The 20,545-nt window shown below is 43.4% G+C and overlaps 1 protein-coding gene across 3 annotated transcripts in view; it reads right to left on the reverse strand.

Annotated features, from left to right (window-relative positions):
• EBF1 (EBF transcription factor 1) overlaps positions 1–20,545 on the reverse strand; it is a 368,807-nt gene that overhangs the window by 57,072 nt on the left and 291,190 nt on the right. For all 3 annotated transcript variants that reach the window (XM_049775713.1, XM_049775712.1, XM_049775711.1), the window contains exon 10: positions 19,540–19,666. In XM_049775713.1, coding sequence (XP_049631670.1) covers positions 19,540–19,666 — 127 coding nt within the window. The remainder of the gene's footprint in view (positions 1–19,539; positions 19,667–20,545) is intronic.

Below are 20,545 nucleotides of genomic sequence, written 5' to 3' on the forward strand. Positions count from 1 at the left end.
TCACTAGAATCCAGCAGGCCACCTTCAGGGCCTTGCAGTGTTGACTGAATTCCTTGCCATGCCACGCGGTTGCAAATCCATGGTGCAAGCCCATGCAGTCCCAGGCTTGCATGCTATGTAGGGCTTTGCTCTGCCATAGTAATGCACCTGCCTAATCCATGAAGAGAGTGAGAGAGCCAGTACCGCCCTCTACCCAAGCGGCCCCCCCACCTGGTTCCCTGGTCTACAGGCTCCTGAGCCACAAAAAAAGCACAGACTTGCCCTTAGCTATAACCAGGTGAGGAAGAACTCACAGGACCAGGGCATTAGTAAGACCAGGGTGCAGCGACAAGCTGACTCTTGGGGCAGTGTACTTATTTATTAAGAGGACTGTGTGGCCCCCTCGCCCAGCTGCAGGCCCCAGCTCTGCAGGGCCCATGTAACAAGGCGATGCTATCTAAGAAATAATGAGCGCAAGAATGCTGTTCTTTCTTTCAGAGCAATCTCAGGTGCCATCTCGGACGGCAAAGGGCTGGATCAATACTCCCAGCAGCAAGCCGCTCGATAGCCGCTGAATTATTGCTTCATTTTTCTTCTTATTATAGATGAGTTGTGTTATTATTTTCCCCAAATCGATATTTTACAACCTTTTTTATCCGTTTCTCCATAAATTTTGTGATTACTTTAAACTGGGAATTCCGGTACACTAAATAAGATGCAGTGTCTGAAGGGGACGGAATGTACTGACATGTGTTTTGTTTTTGTTTGGGTTTTACTCTTCACCACACAATACCTTGTTTAAAGGCACATCGGATAATCAATAGCCAAAGGAAGGAGCATGCTCGGAGAGAAAATTTTAACATAATAACCATTCCATGCTCTGCAAAACCAAGGCGCAAGCACCTCCGAATGCAGCCGAGCACCAAATCGAGCACCAAAGGTGGCAGGATTGATCAGTACTTTGCAACTGAAATTTCATTCCCGGTGCTTTTCCTGCTGGTGACAGGGAAGGGCCCAGGCCATTTTCTCAGATAGTTTCTCACAAAGGAGATAACTCTTGCACCTTGGAGAGACTTAATTGGCTTCTAGAGTTGTCTCATGCTAAGTGTTTAAAATATCAGCAAATCAAATCATGTAAACACATACCCTGCTCTGCTGTCAATGCACGCCGGGCGCGATTATTTAGATGTTAGCATTAGTGGCGCCTGCACTTAACCAAGGAGATTGGGAATCTGCTCCCTCTGTGAGTTCTGCGATGACTTGAGTTAATTCCATGCTGCCTATGAAATAATGTGGGTTATGTGGCAGAGAATGCTCAGTGGTAACTAAGTAATCATTACAGTGCAGCCAGTGGTAATTACACAGTAATTCACATTAACTTCATAATAAGCACTGTATCTTCCACTATAGCCATTGGAGATTGAGGCAGAATTGGAGTCTTTCATTTCTTTTTAATGCCACCCAAAATAAAAATAAAGCAGAATCATTTTAAGGGCAGGAGGACAAGGAATATAACCTAGTGAGTAACGCTACAGATTTCATTAGAGGAATACTTAAATCCATTAAGTCTAATTAGACATGACATCCTAGAATTCACAAACAGTAGTTCTAATCAACTCATTAAAAATTTTTGGTGACTTCTTCAGAAAATGGGAGGATATTATATTATAGGCTGTTATAATACATTAAGGTTTTATAATTTTATATGGGCTCTTTTTTATGGAAAAGCGTACGAAACTTTATAAGAATAGTTCTGCTTAAATCAATGAGTCTTAAACAACAATGTGGTTCATGTAACATGTACTTAATAATGCTATAAACTATTCTAACTAGTATAGAATAAAATGGGAAGCACTTTGTTCTGATTGGCCAAAAGGTATCAGGATATAAGGGACTCATTTCCTTATAGAATCGCACTGTGTGATTTACAATGAATCTCCATTTACATCCCTATTATTTAATTTGGGCAATTATGAAGCCCTAAAACCACTTTCCATTACAGCCCAGACCCTTCAAAGGATTCCCACCATGAATGCATCATATATAAGTATATCCAAAGAAAATTCTGAGGCAAAGAAAGCAGTTGGAAAAATTTTAATTGAATACTTATATTAGTGGATTAAATTAGGTCTGTTTTTAAATGAGCTACCCTTAATTAGCTGCAGTTGGGAAAATGGAATTAATATATTTTACTTTTTATATCTGACTTTGTATTTGGCATCAATGGACAACTGGTCCTCTTTATTATTATTATTTCACCAACAAATCTTTTAGAGGAAGGTCTGGGAAAAGCCCTTGAGTTCTAACCCAAGCTCAATGGTAGTTCACAGAACATCCTTTGCAGAGTCTGAATTATCTGGGCAGAGATTAGTAGGTAACATGGACACAGTGTTTGCTCCTCTGAAAGGCCACAGAGTAGCTGAACTACATAACAGTCTTCCATGACCAACCCAAACAGTACTAACCCTCCACCCCCAAATGATTCTCTCTCACTCACGAGGGCCTTCTGTTATCTTTCTCTGTCTCTGTCTCTGTCTCTGTCTCTGTCTCTGTCTCTCTCTCTCTCTCTCTCTCTCTCTCTCTCTCTCTCTCTCTGATTCTTTCTCTCTCTGATTCTTCTCCAAAGCCACTGAGATCATTTAATGCAACAAAGCCTAATATACCTCCTTCAAGATGACTCCAAAGAACTGTGTGCCAGAATGTAGGATGGGGGCGGGGGTTGTCCCCAGCTGCCACAGTCTGCATACAAGGCCCCTCTTTATTCTGAATGCTGGAAAGAAGGACTCACACACACCTTACTGGACACCAGCAGACAATTCCCACTCCTGCCCTCCACCACAATCTTCTGGGGATCAAACCCAGGATCAAAGAGATATTCTCTTATCTCCTTTCTTGAGTGTGGCGGAGAATGTCACCCAAAGCTGGAGGATGAGGACCTTTCAGAAGTTGAGAGGAGCCTGGCAAGTGACTGCAGTGACATCAGCTAAATGATGTTTCATACAGGCCACAAGCACATAATTGTTCCAGGTCCCACTAGCTGCACTGAATTATGGCTCTGAACAGTTTTAGCTCTCACTGGGTGGGCAAAGCTCAGTGGTCTCATCTACAGCAGGGGAGGTTGGTCTTGGCTATCTACAAGGGTACCACACATTTCAACTACACGAGCTTCCAGGAGTCTGTCCCCCCTTTCTAATAAGATCTTCCACTAATTGTACACTCCTCTACTCCCTGCACTGTGTCACAATGTTTACAAGCTTTATTTAAGTTAATCTGCACAGCCATCTGACCAGATATGATCACCCCCATTTTACAAAGAAGGAAACTAATTCTCCAACTGATTAGAACTGATTAAGAAGCCACCTGGAAAGTGAATGGCTAGGATTCAAATCAGGGGATTTCTCTTGATTCCAGAGAACTCTAGTTCATTTCTTCCAAAATGAAATGCACCTAAAGTAAATATAACAACAGAAATGGCTCTAGTACATGACCTAGAAACCCAGACACTTTGGTATAAAATCTTTACAATTCTGAAGCTTTTTTCATCATCTAGGAAGTTGTCAGCAACTTGAATGATCCCTAAAACTTTCCTTTTGTAAGCTGATGGTCAGCATGTTCTTTCATATCACCATTCGTTCTTCCATCCATAGGTCGGACTCACATTTCTCAATAACACCATTCTGAAAAAGATGGTCATTGGGAGGCATACTGTGTATCGGACCATCTCGATGAGATTCACATTTCAGTGAGAGAAACAGACTGTCCATAGCACAGACTCGCTTCAGAACCCCTCAGGTAGCTGCACATGATGAATAAAGATGTTCCAGGTAGTCAGACTGTTTAAACACTGACATTTAAACACTGACTGAAATTGAGAGGATCAACTCCCAAAGAAACAAACAAAAGCAGTGAGAATAGTGCTAGTTCATTCTGTAGATGTGAAAAATATGAGACTGGAAAGTGCAATCAATTCCCTTCATAAGGGAGATCTGTTTTCAGCTCCATCCCTAGGAAATATGATGACTATATAAATATAGTTTGATGACTATATTTATTGGTTTGGTGGCCACACTTGGCAATGCTCAGGAGTAATTCTGGCTCTGCAGTCAAAGACCATATGAGACATTGGGGTGGGGTGTCAATCCCCAGGTAGGCAGTATGGAAGGCAAGTGCCCTCCCTGCCATCCTATCACTCCAGTCCCAGGAAACTTGACTTTAAATAAACCACTGCCCTTCTCATGAGGCCTTTCTTACCCCCTGAAATTAGGGCTTTACATAGCAATACTTCCACTCACCATGGTAACAGAGGGCACAGAATGAGAAAAGCTTGGGAGAGAATTACTTCATCACAAAGACATCAGGCAAGATGAGACACAGCAGCACCAGCACCAAGACCAGCCCCCAAGGTAATAACTTAGTGACAAGTCAAAGTCTGATTCTATGTAAATTTTTTTCTTTTTGAAATATCCAAACTTCTATATCAACATTTGTCAATCTCCTGTCCAAAGACTGGTAACAGTTCACATGCTGGGATTAAACATGAGCCTCCTCACCAAAGCACAAAGTCCAGACCTTCAAGCCATCTCCCCATTTCCCACTCTACATCCTGCTATGAAAAATAATCAACTTTGGGTTCAAAGACCATCATAACTTATGATGGTCTGGGATACTTATAGAGATCATCTGAAAAGGTAGTCAAAACAAAAAGCAAAATTAGAAGATAACACAAATTAGGTCATTTTCCCCCCAAAAAATTGGTCTCTGATCATTGCAAATCCTCCTCAAAACAAGCCTTGGAAACCCCAATTTTTGCAAAAGATGCTGAAAGCTATTCTGTACCCATGAGTGTCCATACCACAAAGGATAGCTTGTGATTTAGGATGAGACTTTTAATGAAAGCTTCCTGTATGTCAGACAACTGAAACAGAAAAGAATTAGACGAAATCAGAAGGGCCTTTGGCTTTAATGGCAAAGATGACTGCAAAGAGAAACATTGGGCCATAGCAATAGTATAACAAATAGGGCACTTGCCTTGGATGTAGTCGAACCAGATTCAATCCTGGCATCCCATATAGTTCCTTGAGCACTTCCAGGAGTGATTCCTGAGTGCAGAGCCAGGAATAAGACCTAAGCACCGCTGGGTGTGACCCAAAAACAAAAACCAAAAAGAGAATTTGTTCTAAAAATAGAAAAGCTTTATCTGTAACTTGTATTACAGATGCATACAACCGAGTTGTATCAAATGTTGTGTGTATATGCATTTGAAGTACATATGCATGCATTACTAAATGAATGTGAGATGATGCAAGTGAACATGTGATAAAACATGAACTTCTCTGAGTAGAGGAATGCACAGCTTGGGCCTTGACCATATTCACTGTGCTTGGGAACCTGGAGGCACCTCAGCTTCCAGGCATCATAGCCCAGCAGAAGAGCCTCCACTCCCCTCTACTAAGGGAATAAATAAAAAATTCTGTGAATCAGGACACAGCCTAGGATAGACACACTGAGACACATATAAGAGAGAATTTGAACCAAGAGAGAAAATGTTTCTTACACAATTTAGATGACACGGTAGGATGCATAATTATCTAAGCCTATTCTGATTCCTTGTACAAAGAATCTACCAAGTCTGGCAAGTTCCTCAGAGTTTAACAGGGCTCATCTCTGAGGAATGGGGCTCACTGGTCTCTCATACTTTGACTTGAAACTCCTTTCAGTGATTCTTCCCTTGTGTCTATCATAATGGAGGTGAGTCTCAAAGGTACCAGTTATCCCTGCCAGCCCTCACACACCACTGACAACCTTATATGAAAGAATGTTGAACCAATTTCCACATTGAGGAAGAAAAAAAAAAAGGAGCATACTGTAGAATTGATAGCCAGTACATGAGTCTCACTCCTCCAGTTCTCTAGCTACTCAACACAGGGTGTGGCAGCATTTCCCTTTCCTCAGTCTTCCTATCTTTTTTTTTTGTTTTGTTTTTTGTTTTTTGTTTTTTGTTTTTGGGCCACACCCGTTTGATGCTCAGGGGTTACTCCTGGCTATGTGCTCAGAAATCGCCCCTGGCTTGGGGGGACCATATGGGACGCCGGGGGATCGAACCGAGGTCCTTCCTTGGCTAGCGCTTGCAAGGCAGACACCTTACCTCCAGCGCCACCTACCCGGCCCCAGTCTTCCTATCTTTGAAATGAGCTGATACAAAGATCAGGTTTAACTAAATTCTCAGGGGACAAGCTGAACATGTCAGAGTCCAGAAAGGGAAGAGAGAGAATGTGGGAAGGTGAGACACTTGTAGCAAACCCCTATTCTTTTTTTTTTTTTTTTTTGGTTTTTGGTTTTTGGGCCCCACCCGTTTGACGCTCAGGGGTTACTCCTGGCTATGTGCTCAGAAATCGCCCCTGGCTTGGGTGGACCATATGGGACGCCGGAGGATCGAACCGCGGTCCTTCCTTGGCTAGCGCTTGCAAGGCAGACACCTTACCTCCAGCGCCACCTACCCGGCCCCAGCAAACCCCTATTCTATCCCAACACTGAGCACCAAGAGATTGGGAACCCCGAAAAGAACCAATGAAGGTTACTAAATTTCAGAAACTTTAGTAGTACTAAATTTCAGAAATAAGTGAGGGGGAGTCAGAGAGATAGCATGGAGGTAAGGCATTAGCCTTGCATGCAGAAGGACGGTGGTTCAAATCCCAGCATCCCATATGGTCCCCGGAGCCTGCCGGGGGCGATTTCTGAGCATAGAGCCAGGAGTAGCCCTAGTGCTGCTGGGTGTGACCCAAAAACAAAAAAGAAAGAAAGAAAGAAAGAAAGAAGGAAGGAAGGAAGGAAGGAAGGAAGGAAGGAAGGAAGGAAGGAAGGAAGGAAGGAAGGAAGGAAGGAAGGAAGGAAGGAAGGAAGGAAGGAAGGAAGGAAGGAAGGAAGGAAGGAAGGAAAGGAAGGAAGGAAGGAAGGAGGAAGGAAGGAAGGAGGAAGGAAAGAAAGAAAGAAAGAAAGAAAGGAAGAAAAAGAAAGAAAGAAAGAAAGAAAGAAGAAAGAAAGAAAGAAAGAAAGAAAAAAAAGAAAGAAAGAAAGAAAGAAAGAAAAGAAAGAAAGAAAGGAAAGAAAAAGAAGAAGAAAGAAAAGAAAGAGAAGAAGAAAGAAGAAGAAAAGGAAAAAGAAAAAAATAAAAAAAAAAAGATAAGAAAAAAAAAAAAAAAAAAAAAAAAAGAAAAAATAAAGAAAGAAAAAGATAGAAGAAAGAAAGAAAGAAAAAAGAAAAAAAGAAAAAAAGAAAGAAAGAAAGAAAAAGAAAAAAGCGAGGGAGAAAGAGAGAGAGAAAGAAAGAAAGAAAGAAAGAAAGAAAGAAAGAAAGAAAGAAAGAAAGAACATGGGATATGGGAGACAGGGGAGAGGAGGGTTTGAGGGACCAGACATTCTTTAGCATTAGAAAGGAAGGTTTGAACAATTGTCTATATTACCAGGATCCAAACCTCTACCAGGGAAGACCTACCACTGCTCTGGCATTGACTTACTCCAAAGAGTGCTCTCAAAACCCAGACAACTTAGCAACAGCCTGCTTTCAGGGCAGTTTGCTCCACATCTAATGGTGTGCTGAAACTAGAGGATGCTCCACATCAGCCTGACTTTGATGAAAGAAATGCATAGAATTCAGAATCTTTAAATATAGGAACCTGATATCAACAACTAAAGTCTGAAAATATTTCACCAGGACCACGGAGAATGACTTGGGTTGGACAGACTGGTATGCCTGGAGCCCAGAGTCGGTCTTATGCCAATAAACCTCGGGGGTGAGGCCTTCTTGAAATCAGGCCAAGGATTTTTTCTCATTTTCCCCCTATTTTTCTGGGCCTATGCAAACAACGGTGATTGCCACTGTCACACCTTTACTACTTTTTTTTAACCCTTATTCTTTAAGGAAAAAAACAACAACAACAATTTACTGAACTTAAAAACAAATAACTGTAGTAGAATGCCTGTCTCAAATACAGGCAGGGGATGGGAAGGGGGGAGGGGGACACTGGGAGGAGGGAATTTTACACTGGTGAAGGAGGATGTTCTGTTTGTGACTGTAACCTAACTATAATCATGTTTGTAATCATGGTACTTAAATAAAAAAAAAAAGAAGAAAGGAAGGTTTGAGGGGCCCGGAAAGATAGCATGGAGGTAAGGCATCCCATATGGTGCCCTGAGCCTGCCGGTGGCGATTTCTGAGCATAGAGCCAGGAGTAGCCCCTGAGTGCTGCTGGGTGTGACCCAAAAACTAAAAAAAAACAAAAGGAAGAAAAGTTTGACTGCTGGGATCTGGATGCTTTGTGGGACCCAAGTACCCACTTATATCTATAGAAATAGGTTCTCCTAACCCCTCCCTTATGCATACACAAACTACAGAGGCAGGGGCTGCACTCAGAAGACTCCACATGCCAGGACTTCTGGATGTCTTCCACTGGTATGTTGAGGGCTCTGGGCAGGACAGCTAGCAATAGGCTCCCTGGGCTGACCACTTAGTCCAGGGGACTGAGATTCCCCCCCCCCCACACACCAGACTGGTCTTCAGGGCCAGGCCTGGTAAATCGGGCCCTAGGGAGAGGGTTGGGGAAACTGTCATATGCATACTGGACCCCATTCAGGGATTCTTTTCTTACTAGTATTCATTTTCAAAAGCATGCGGGCACATTCACCCCAAAATGTTCTTAATTCTTGATTGTTTCTAAGAAAAAAAATGGAATGCTCTAGATGTGGAGGATAACATTCAAATAGGTCCCTAAAATCAGTGTATATGTAGTTGTGACTTCCTATACAGTGGTCCTCTCTGACTGCAAGCCTAATCCATAAACAATTCAGCTATACAATGTATATAGCCCTTCTGATATATTGCCCCTCCCCCATACCAGATCCCCTTCTACTCCCTCATCTCCCAATCTGGATTTGTTATCTTCCCCTTAATCCTCTTTACCCTCAGTTTTTAACTTGTTAGGCATCTAGACCGACCTTCTGCCCCAACAGATTCTGCCCTTTCGCACACCCCTACAAAGCTCATTATTACTCCTTAACTCTCTCACCCCCAACCATCAATACCCCACATTTACTCTTTTTAACTTCAGTACTACACAGTCCTAATCACAGATCAAAATCGTGCATTGGATTTAACAACCCCCAACTATTTCAAAAGACATAAAATGGGAGCCGGTGAGGTGGCGCTAGGGGTAAAGTGTCTGCCTTGCAAGTGCTAGCCAAGGAAGGACCTCGGTTTGATACCTCGGCATCCCATATGGTCCCCCAAGCCAGGGGCGATTTCTGAGCGCTTAGCCAGGAGTCACTCCTGAGCATCAAATGGGTGTGGCCCAAAAAAACAAAAAACAAAAACCAACAACAACAAACAAAAGACATAAAATGGACACATATGTCTTTTGAATATTTTATATGTATTTTCTTTGACAGCTATAACTCTTACTAAGTATTCTTTTACAGTGACGATTCTACCTACTTATCTTTTCTTCTCTTTGTGAGCTGTTCAATAAGGAATTTTGGTGGAAGAGTTCCTCAGTTTAATGCTTATTATTGAACCATGTCATGGGGATTGTTGGACTTGTTCTTAAGGCTCCCATATGCGCCGATAACGCCAAGTGACATTGTTCCTTGCTTGCATAGGCACATTAAAATGGGAAAATACTATACATACAAATAAGTTCTTATCTAATAGAGATTGGAACACACAAATCTTGTAGTGCAATGGGACCTTACACCCTGAACATTGATATAATGACCAGGCACAGGCCTCAGAAGAATGGGCATCCTCCATTACTCCTGAACCAGGGAAGCTATCTACAAAACATCCAAGGTTTTTATAACAACACCTGAAAGCAATCCTCTACCACGGAAGACCCTACCACTCCTCTGACATCGACCTGTTCAAAAGAGACTTCCCTTAACAATGAGAAGACAACAACAACAACCTGTTTACAGGACAGGGCTCTCTGCATTGCCCTTTAATTGTGAGGTGAAACTAGAGGACGCTTTGCACCATCCTGACTGCAATGTTAGATATGCAGATTCCAGAATCTTTAATACAGAAACATGGTACCAACAACAGAGACTGTGTGAAAAATAAAAGTGTAATGGCACTACAGACAATGACCTGGATTGGACAAACTAGTTTGCCTGGAGCCTACAGTTGGTCTTATGCCAGGAAATTTCCTTGTATTTAGGCCAAGGCTTTTCCTTTCCATGTCCCTCATATTTTGGTGGGCCTATGCAAACAATAATTACCACTCTAACACCGTTTTTACTGTGCTCCTTTGACTCTAATCCTTAAAAAAAAACAACCCACTTAAACTTCTGAGGTTAACTTAAACTAATATGAATGTGCATGGAAATGTAAAAAAGTACTTTGCTTTCAATGTTTAAGGAGTTACATAAGTTTTATGGCTTTAGATTGCTTTGTGTGCTGCTAAGAAATATTATGTATTACAATCTGGGGACTTGTGGGACAAAGTAATTGTACATGGGTTCTGTTTTATTTTTCTTCTTTTTTTGTTTTATTTTTCTTAATGTTCTTTGGCTGAAAGTTCGAAGTTCAGATATCAGCAAGGGGATTTCTGAGAATTCTTTTTATGGGTGATTGTCCTTCCACTGTAACTTTACCTTGTCCTCTTTCTTTGCATCTTTGTTCTCATAATTAAAAATAAAAAATTAAAAAAAAAAGAAATGGGTTCTCCTCAGTGTGAGTTAAGAGTAGATGAGTTTGGGGCTGGAGAGATAGCACAGCAATAAGGCGTTTGCCTTGCATAAAGAAGAACAGTGGTTAAAATCCCGGCATCCCATATGGTACCCCGAGCCTGTTAGGGGTGATTTCTGAGCATAGAGCCAGGAGTAACCCCTGAGCGCTGCCAGGTGTGACCCCCCAAAAAAAAGAGTAGTTGAGTTTACTGCCCTGCGATAAGGCTCAGAGTGCACTTGGGAGCTGATCCCAAACTTGGCGACATCAGCTGACAGGAATAGAACTCCTGACACCAGGGCAGATGTTTACCAAGCAAAGAGAACCCAAATTCAGATCCTTTATGCACTAACACGAAGCACATGCATATTTCATGGGATAGCTCTGCTAAGATGAGAAACAATTAGCAAAGATTAAAGCAGTTTTAAAATTATCGCACCCCGATGCTTGTGATGCATTGTGAAGTGAAGACATGCATTGCGCTGTCTCCTCTAAGACACCCCTTTCTGGTAATGAGGCAAAAAAATAGAGGAGATATAGAGATGCTATCACAATAATGTGTACAGCCAATATTTGTTGGGTTTTTATATTTCAAAAGGGTCTGAGGAAAAATAGCAGAGCAGGGAGGGTGCTTGCCTTGCACATGGCTAACCTGAGTTCAATCTCTGGTATCTCATGTCATCTCTCAAGCTCACCAGGAGTAATACTTGAGTGCAGAGCCAGAAGTCAGTCCTGAGGGTAGGAAATGCTAATAATCTTAATTTTCCCCAGTGATGTTTCCTAAATTATCAGAAATGGAAATGTTCCACTTGACAATCAAGAAAACCAAGTTCTAATACTCTAGCAGGTGTCATGTCACTGAGTCAGAGATGAATGAAGAGAGAGTTTCTATTCCACTGAAAACATAGGCAAAAGAAGGAAAAAAGAAACTTCCATCAAACATTTGGGACAAGGGAACAAATCACTTGAAAGGGAAAATAAAATAAAATTTAGTTTAGTTTCTAGCCTAACCTCACCTACCACTCCAAGATGTCAGAGAAAATTCCAATGTATAGCTGCTACAAAGACTGACCATTAATCCACCATGAATGTAGGTAAAAGAAAAAAAAACACCCCAAACCAAAGCCTTGCAAAATTACAGTTAGCAGCTTTGAAACGAAATCAGGTTATATCCTACTAAATAGATTAGCGGTTCCAGACTTTATAGCATTGCGTTCTGTGGGCCAGCGTACATATAAAGTTCAGTTCCTACCTTTGTGCTTAATAGCATTCTAATCCCTGACCAGAAATTTATAGTTTAAAAATGGCAACACATCTTGAAGATTAAAGCCAGGTGACAAATAGTTCATGTCCCTTAATAACCAAATCACATGCCTTAGATTGGGGTAGCTTATCTGCCTTTCCTTCTACACGGCTTCATTGGTAGGAAATACTTTATATCCCTATTACCCGGTGATGAATGGGACCATCGGTTAAGGCCTGCTATTTGCTTGGCTGTAGTCAATATGTTTTCTTTGGACAGGGATTTCTGTGATTTATCTCTCTCCCGGCCTTATCACTTATTAACTCTGAGGAGGCAGGAAAAGAGCCAGGGTTGTATATGGGGCCGAGTGGCCATTTAGACCTCTAATGTCAGTGAAAATATCCCTTTTAATGATCCTGTTACACTAGCTACTCAAGTCCTGATTACACTCCACTCCAAATAGGAAATCAAGGTCATATTTCTTAGAAAGTATGCGCATAAAATATGCAAAATAATTTGCTTCCCACAGACCAGCTTTATTTCCTGCAGAAACTACCAGGGGCTTTCAGCAGCCATGGGAGGACAATGAGCACCACGTTGGAGATTCCGTGATTCAGTGGCCCACGTGGCTGTGGTGGCTGAACGTACAGGGGCCAGGAGCAGATTCATTTCACCAGGAACATTTTGGGGTCTTCATCACTTTCTAGCCATCCAAGGGGGAAACAATCATTCTTTGTAGAAACCCTTTCCCATCCAGGCCCTTTGGGTCTGGGTAGCAAAAACTGCAAATATTCCCACCGAGGACTGTTCAATTCTTTTCTTTGTGTGGAAATGGTTTGTGTGGAGGGGCTGTTGGCTAATTTATCTTTCTTCTTGGGCCTTGTCCAATTAAGACAGCTCAAAGGTAGACGCCAAGCCAGAGCTGGACTGGGCTGAGGGAGAGGGAGACAATTTGATTTCTAAGATAGGCCTTTCTCCCTCCTTTCCTTACTGAGGGTACTGACATATGGCCCCCAACTTCAAGCCCATTCTTCCACTTACACACATAAAGCTGGGGCTGCCCAGAAAAGGGTGGCCCCCACCTCCCTTGGGCATAGGAAACCCATATTTGGCATCCAAATTCTCTGCTGCCTGTCCTCTTCCTCCCAGGGATCTTCCTTTTACCCACCAATCCAAAGCGAAGGACGAGTTTATTTTTGGAACAACAATAAGAAACTCTGTATAGACGTTGGCCCTTTCTTCCTTGGTTCTGAACCCCACAGTGCTGCAGTGGCCGTGCTCATCAGCCAATTTGGACACCCTGTCCACTGTTTTCTGTACCCCAATACAACTCCTACACTGTGGCTAAAAGGCCAATCCCAGGCCTGGCCCTACTGCTACCTTTTCTTTCCAGTCTCCTCTGCCCTTGCACAGCATCCCTGGAAGATTCCATGTAAAGTCCCTTACTCGCTGTATCTCCAAATCCAGGTTAACAAGTCTGAATCAGAGTCTAACAAGAAACAATCCAGACCAGGCAGAGGGTAAAACAGGGTAGTCTGGCACTCTTCTACCTAGTATCCACCTCGCTGCCTGCCAGAATTACCATTTTTATTGAGTATAGAGATCACCTCTGGGTGGAGCAGTAAACCCACTCAGGTTTACAAGTAAGACACTCTTAGTTTTGGGTGAAACCAAGTTGTAAACAGATGCAAAGAAACCAGGGGTAAACTTTGTTTTAGGTAAAATAAGGTGTAACCCAACCGTTCCAGACATCCAATAAACTGTATCCCCCTCCTATCCAGCTTCCTGGTTCTCTGATCTGATATCCCTGTCCTTCCTTCTACCTGTGAAATGGCAAAGGTTCTCTCTTGAACCATGAGACTATATGATAAGCTCAATTGTTTTCTCTGTTCCAGAACACTTAATTTGCCTATGAAGCAAACAGGTAGATGGGGTGGTGGTGGTGATGTCTGGAAATGAATTCTCAGAAGTTAATAATATCTAAATGGGTTTAGAAGTTTAGTTCTGTCAACTAAAGCCCTAAAGTAGACCAAAAATATTATTCTTGGACTCTACTTGGTGGACACAGGAACTGAGATCTGATGAGACTCTGGTGTCAGCAAAGGCCCAGAGAATGACAGATTCCTCCATCCCCCCTCCCTAGAGAGGAACAAAGGACTGTGAGAGGACATGAAGTTGGACCCCTGGACATTCCAAGCTCTTCCCCTTGACAACACCCCAGATAGATTCTTATCTCCATGGAAACCCCCATATGGGGATCGTTGAGAAGAAAACCTATGAAACTCAAGTCTGCAAAGGTAAAGTGGGTGATTCCCTATTCTGCAATGTGAGTTGGCCCACATCGACACCTGAGATGCTCTTTCTCTCTTTTCTTTATCTCCTCATATTTTAAGTAAAACTGTTTTACTTCATACTTTGTCTCTCCTGAAATTTTTTTTTAATGAAGCAAGGCAATGAGCCTAAAAGACTTGAGTAGGATTCTGGACTGATTTTCCTTTTCTGCAAATACCCATTCCTCACTCAGCCTGGGGTCCTGGGCTCTTGGGCTCCTCAAGAAATTGGGTGGTAGGATCATTTCCTACACTGGGTAGAACAAATGGGACCCAGGTATGATTTGACAACCACTTCATGTAAGTCTTCAATGAGATGTCAAGTATGTACCATGCAAGTTACAGAGTTGATTCTTGATGGTCCAAGATTATCCAGGTACAGCAGCTGAAGGGTTTAAGGTGGGGAAAGAGAGAAGAAGCAGAGTCTTCAAGACTTCCCCCTTTCTCCTCCCGACTTCAATAAGCCCTTCACAATTCCATGCTTTGGACATTATTGCTTAGAATGAAACTCAAAATCCACATGTATATATGGACTGAGTAAACAAACTGACAAAAGAAAATAAAAACATCAGAAGAGACCCTAGGTCTTTGGATTTCAAGTCTAATGTTGTAAAAAAAAAAAAAAAAAACATTCCTTTAACCATAATAAAAATCAGCAAACAGAATACCAACCAAAAATATGCCCTGATGGCCAATACTTTGGATTTCTTGAAGACTGCCATCACAGCCTCAAGAGATGGTTGGTGAGGGGTTTGCCTTGCAAATGGCTGACCCTATCACTGTAATATTTCCCTGCATATGTTTCCCTGAGTACTGCCCAGTATGGCCTAAATACATAGGGAAATGAGAGAGAATTTTTTGAGCTGACTTTAATGGAACACCTATATAGTATTAGGCACAGTCTGAGGCCAATAACTTATACTTGCTCACTAACATCTCAGAAATGGGTATTATAAAAACATTCCATTTTATAGATAAGAAAATCCAGGATTTAAATAACAGTAAGTCAATCCCATTTTATTCTTTAATAGAAACTCTAACTCAAGTATTCTCCAGCACATTAAAAATTCAAGTGAGAAGCTAGAGCAGGTAGAACATTGCTTGCCTTGTATGTGGCTGACCTATGTTTGATTCCTAGCATCCCATAAAATCCTCCAAGCACTGACTAGAGTGATTCTTGAGTGCAGAGTTAGGAGTAACCCCTGAGCATTGCTGGGTGTGGCCCCAAACCAAAGCTAAAAAAAAAACAACCAATAAAATCAGAGCTGGAGAGATAGCACAGCAGTAGGGCGTTTGCCTTGCACACAGCAGACCCAGGACTGATGTTGGCTTCATTCCCAGCATCCCATATGGTCCCCTGAGCCTGCCAGGGGTGATTTCTGAGCATAAGAGCCAGGAGTAACCCCTTACCCCAGAACCAAGAAAACAAAAACAAAATGCCCAGAGAAAAGAGGATAGATTCTTAATTAACATCTCTTATGCACATTCCCTGTCGCCTAGAGCACAAAAATCAATTAGGGCCCATTCATTGATTCTGGGCAATTTTTCAATCAACAATTAGAGAGAGCCCATTGCAAGGTTGGTCCAGAGTCCATCTGCTCCAAGACCAAGTAGTGAAAGTTCTAGAAATGGGAGCTCTTTTTTTCAGGGGCTACAGATGCTCTACCTTGTCTGCACAAGGTAAACAGGGCACTAAGAGTCTAAGGACAAGTGGGTGCTCCTCTAAGATATTCTAGAGGAACACAGCTTGAGGCTTGGTGCTAACTCATAGGATGGGGAAGACATAGAGAAGGTTCTAAGTCAAGTCTTCAACCACTGTGCTGCTGTGGTAAATGAGGAAGGGGGGAACAGAGGATGAGGGTAGGGATGAGGGGACATGAGGATAATGGGGTTGAGGAGTTTGAAGGGGAAACTGAAGCCCTACATGAGTAAGCAAGGCTCAAAGAGCAGTCCTAACACCTTAAGACCTTCTAGAAAGTTCTCCTTCAAGGGTGATTCTGAGGAAACCATACAGTGGAGTTGATAAATGTTTCCAAGGGCAGAAGCTGGCAGCACAAATGTGCTGAGAAGCATCCAAACCACACATCTGAGTTGTCTTCCCCTAACTGGGTTCTCAGTGTAATCCAATTAGCCAAACATCACCTCGGGTCCTTCGCCCAGCTTCTTATCCCCCCTAAAAGAGCAGTGTCCCTGTGGGGAGGGAATTGTAATGAAGGCAGAAGCCAGTTGAATTTTACCAACTTTTGGTTGTTTGTTTTGTTTTAGAGCCACACCTCAGGTGCTCAGGGCTTACTCAGGGCCCCTCTGTGATCAAGGATCACTCTTGGTGCACAGTAGAACCTATGGGGTACCTGGAATCAAACCTAGGTTGTCCACTTGCAAGGCAAGTGCTCTACCTTACTTACCCCCTCTGTACTATCACTCCAACCCTGGAATTGGATTCACTGTTAGGAACTTGAAAGAAGTTGTTCATGGTTCATATAGGGCTGCCCCCAGTACAGTGGACAGATGACATTTGGAAACAAGCTCAGAGAACCATCCAGAAATGTGGTAGCCTGTCCCCAGCAGTGGATAAACCCACTGGTCCAAGTCCAACCAGAGAGACAATGACAGCCTGTGATAACAGTCATGTCTTCACAGAGCAGGGTGGTACTTTTGACCCTTTGTACTGTCATTGGGCTCGGATTCCCTGTGCTTGGTCAGTCTTCAGGGCAGAACCAAACACAAGAGCACCCCACATCCTGCTGCTGAGCTAATCCAAGGATGTCACTGATGGAACTGATGCAAAATCTCTGCAGTTCAATGCTGTGGTCAAAAAATGTAACCCTTCTTAGGCTGTTTCTCACCTTTTCCCCCATCTCTGCACTGACATGAAAGGGTCGGCTGTCCCGTGCTGAAGCCACCACCCAGCTGAAGTGTCAAGCAGCTTCTGGGGGGTGGACACAGGGAAGGCGGCTGTCCCTCCCACCCCCACTTATTTCAGACCAGAAAAAGGAGGGTGCCCTGCCATTAAGGCTGAGCAGCAGGGATGTAAATTGAGTCAGCCAGAGGGCCCAGTGTCAAGTGACAGTTTCTGCCAGAGATGTCCTTTCATTGTAGGTGAGCGCACAGTCCCACAATAGGAATGGGGAAGCTTTTGCATCAGTTCCATCAGAATGGGATTTTCCCAGAACAGGGAAGAAGTTTGGCTTTCTTCAAAAGTTTGGATGGGACAAAGTGCTCTGCTATGCGGCCCCAGGCTGGAGGCCACTTCAGGCTTTCTTTCTGCACATCACTCCCCAGCACACACCCTGCACCCCAGCCAGCTCTTCTCTCCTCCTCAACTGCTCTGCCAGTCTTGCAAATCACCCATCCCCTATGTTTTGCTTTGATCTCAATTCCTGGACGATACAGGTTTTCCAAGACATCATTTCTTAAATTGATGGCAATCTTTTTTAATGGTTAAAGAAAAAAAATCCAAATATAATGATGGGGTCCTGAGCGATTTTCTTTTGAGAACTTAAGTAATTTAATGGGGATGATTTTTTTTCCTCCTCAAAACTTTTATGGCCAGGTGGCTCAAGGAGATATTTTGGTGAACACTGATTAAAAATAATTTCTTCTAAATGAGAGCTGACCACAGAATGGAACTATTAATGGCAGGAGGGCTTTGTCTCCAAGTAGAATCACGCCTGATTGCTCCTTCTCCTCCCAACACACACTTCTCTTCTACTTCTCCTCCTCCTCCTCCTCCTTTTTCTCCTTCTTTTCTCCTTCCTAATAGCAGAGTAAATAAGCAGCAGCAATACCTAAATGTTTTCAGCCAAAAAACAGAGTCCAAACTCCTCAGAGAAAACATTTGGCCTCTGTGGTTTTGTAATATGTTCCAGAACGCCGAGTTCAGGGAGGGACATTGTGCAAAGCTCCCAGCCTTGGGAATGGCGGTGGGGAATGCGAGAGGATCGCGATTTGCAGTAAGTTCTTTCCTGCAGAACCGTAATGAGGCTTGTAAAAAAGAAGCTTAAAAAAAAGGCAAGCAAGAAAAAAAAAAGTAGTGCTATGTGGAAGTTCTCATGGGAAAAATGAATGGCAAGAAATCCTAGCTTTAAAAGAAACAGCTAATCTGTGAGTTTGATTGTTCTTCAAAACTTACACTGAACCAATGAGCCTAATTAAAACCACTTGGTCCTCTGCTTGAAAGCATCCCGCTTTCTCTCTGCTCTGTTTCTGCACACCACAAAACTCCACATCAACTATTATTTTTTTTTCTAGTGCTCACTAACAAAGTGCTGACTTGGTTGGGATGGCTGAGCTAATTTCTTGAACTCAGTGTGAAACCTTAGCTAAACAAAATTGTGGTAATTTTCCTTAATTTGTAAAAGTGATTGGAGTGCAAACAAAATTTTCCTCTTGGGTCAATCCTATAATTTTCAATTAACTAAAACGAATCACCAGGCAGGCACCAAACCTGCATTTTGTTTAAAGGGCTGGGAGGCATTTCCAAGGGTCAGGACCTGTGCATTGTTCCTATCTTTTTGAGAGAGCAAGCACACACTCGTGTGTTTTGGTCCTGGTATTCACTCACAAAAGGGAGGCAGCTGTGAGGTAAATGATCACAGCACAATGCAATTTGTCCACGTAATTGTGCCATTAAAACTAGGCCATGCAAACCCACAATCCAATCCTCCATCCCTGTCCCTGCTCTGAAGGTTCTGTGCAGTCCAAGTCCAGGCTGGCTGCTCCACAGGCCTCTGCTGAGTGGCCAGGAAGAGCTAGTGACAGATCACTAAGGAAGCCATCCAGATGTGAGTTGGGCCATGATATGTCTCTTCAGATGGCTCCTCAGCCCAGCACCCCAGTCTCCTGACAACAAGTTAAAGGTTCACTTCTCGGGGTTCAGTCACAGCTATGGTGTGGCAGGAGTTTGAAGATGAGCAGAGAGCAACTTTGCAAATAAAGATGAAGAGTGGCCCTCCATTGTGACTTTACACAGTTACCCATCTAATGGAAGAAAATTTATACCCCTCTTATAACTGGGTTTCTTCCCTCCCACCCCAAGCAGGGTGGTACATGGGCTGAGACGACAAGGTTGTAGGACAGACAGTCCAAAATGAGACAGACAGGAAACTACCCACCCCCTGAGGTTCAGGGGCCAAGCCTCACAGTTCGTTCCTTGGGCACCTTTGTACCCCTGGCTCTCTCAAATATACCAGGTCACCTACTGATCTACCAGGACCAGCCTTCGGAGAAACATGCATGCTCAGCCCAGCTCTGTTGCTGCTGGCTCTTACCTGTGTAGATGAACCTGCCCGGTGTTCCCTTGCAGAACTGTTTGGATTTGTAGGACAAGGTGACTTCCACCACGCCAGGGATGTGCCGAGGGGGGGTCTGCACACGGATGGCATGTGGGGTGATCAACTGCAAGAAGAAAGGGCCAGAAAGTTGGTGTCATTGCCATGTGGAAGGGACCCCATTCCAGCCCTACACCCCTATTCCCTCAACAGACAGGAGAGGAAGCCAGCATACAGGAGTCCAGGCTCCTTTCTTTGCATGTACCCTAGGACCTGCCAAGCCCCTTTCATCTGGGATTTCTCCATAGTGGACAAGGGAGAAGTTGCTTCTGGGTGGGACAATGGGTCTTTGGAGCAGAAATCCCTGCATTAGAGTGGGACTCTTCCAGTGATCTTCAGTAGCTGTCAGCATCTATCAAAAAGGAAGGAAGCCCCCTCAAAGACTATTTGGTACACTCACAGTCACAGTGCCCTAAAGGCGGGCCCTAGGGCAGCATCAGGAGGTTTGCCTCTGGGCAGTAGCCAGGGTTGGTGGGGGGTGGTAGTCAGCAAACACTGGGCCATGAGACTGCCTCTTGATGCCAACACAGGGAAAGTTTCTTTCTTGGCCCTGCCAGCAATCTCATCACCACAGGAGCAGAATTTATATTTTTTCTCATGTGTATCTTTGTTTGTATGACTTTGTTTGTATGAAACTGGCATGATTTGGTTTCTGAAAAACTCCAGCTCTCTTCCCTGATATGGCAACAGCTGACCTCTGAGGGTGCTAGACGTGACATGCCCATGTTCTGTGGGTCCCCTACTGCCCATTCCTCGAAGACTTGTATCTCCACTGAGCTCCACTAAGGCAGTCTCCAGGGAGCAGACACCAGGTTTGTGGGGCCTTGTCTGTGCCATCCCTATGGGGCACTTAGAAAGTCTGTGTTTCTAACAAGCAAATCAGCCCATTGCAAATGTGGTGGAGTACACCTGGTTGTGCTCAGGGGCTCTTCCTGGTTCTGTACTT

Source organism: Suncus etruscus, chromosome 6, assembly GCF_024139225.1.
Source record: "Suncus etruscus isolate mSunEtr1 chromosome 6, mSunEtr1.pri.cur, whole genome shotgun sequence".
NCBI classification, from domain to species: Eukaryota; Metazoa; Chordata; class Mammalia; order Eulipotyphla; family Soricidae; genus Suncus; species Suncus etruscus.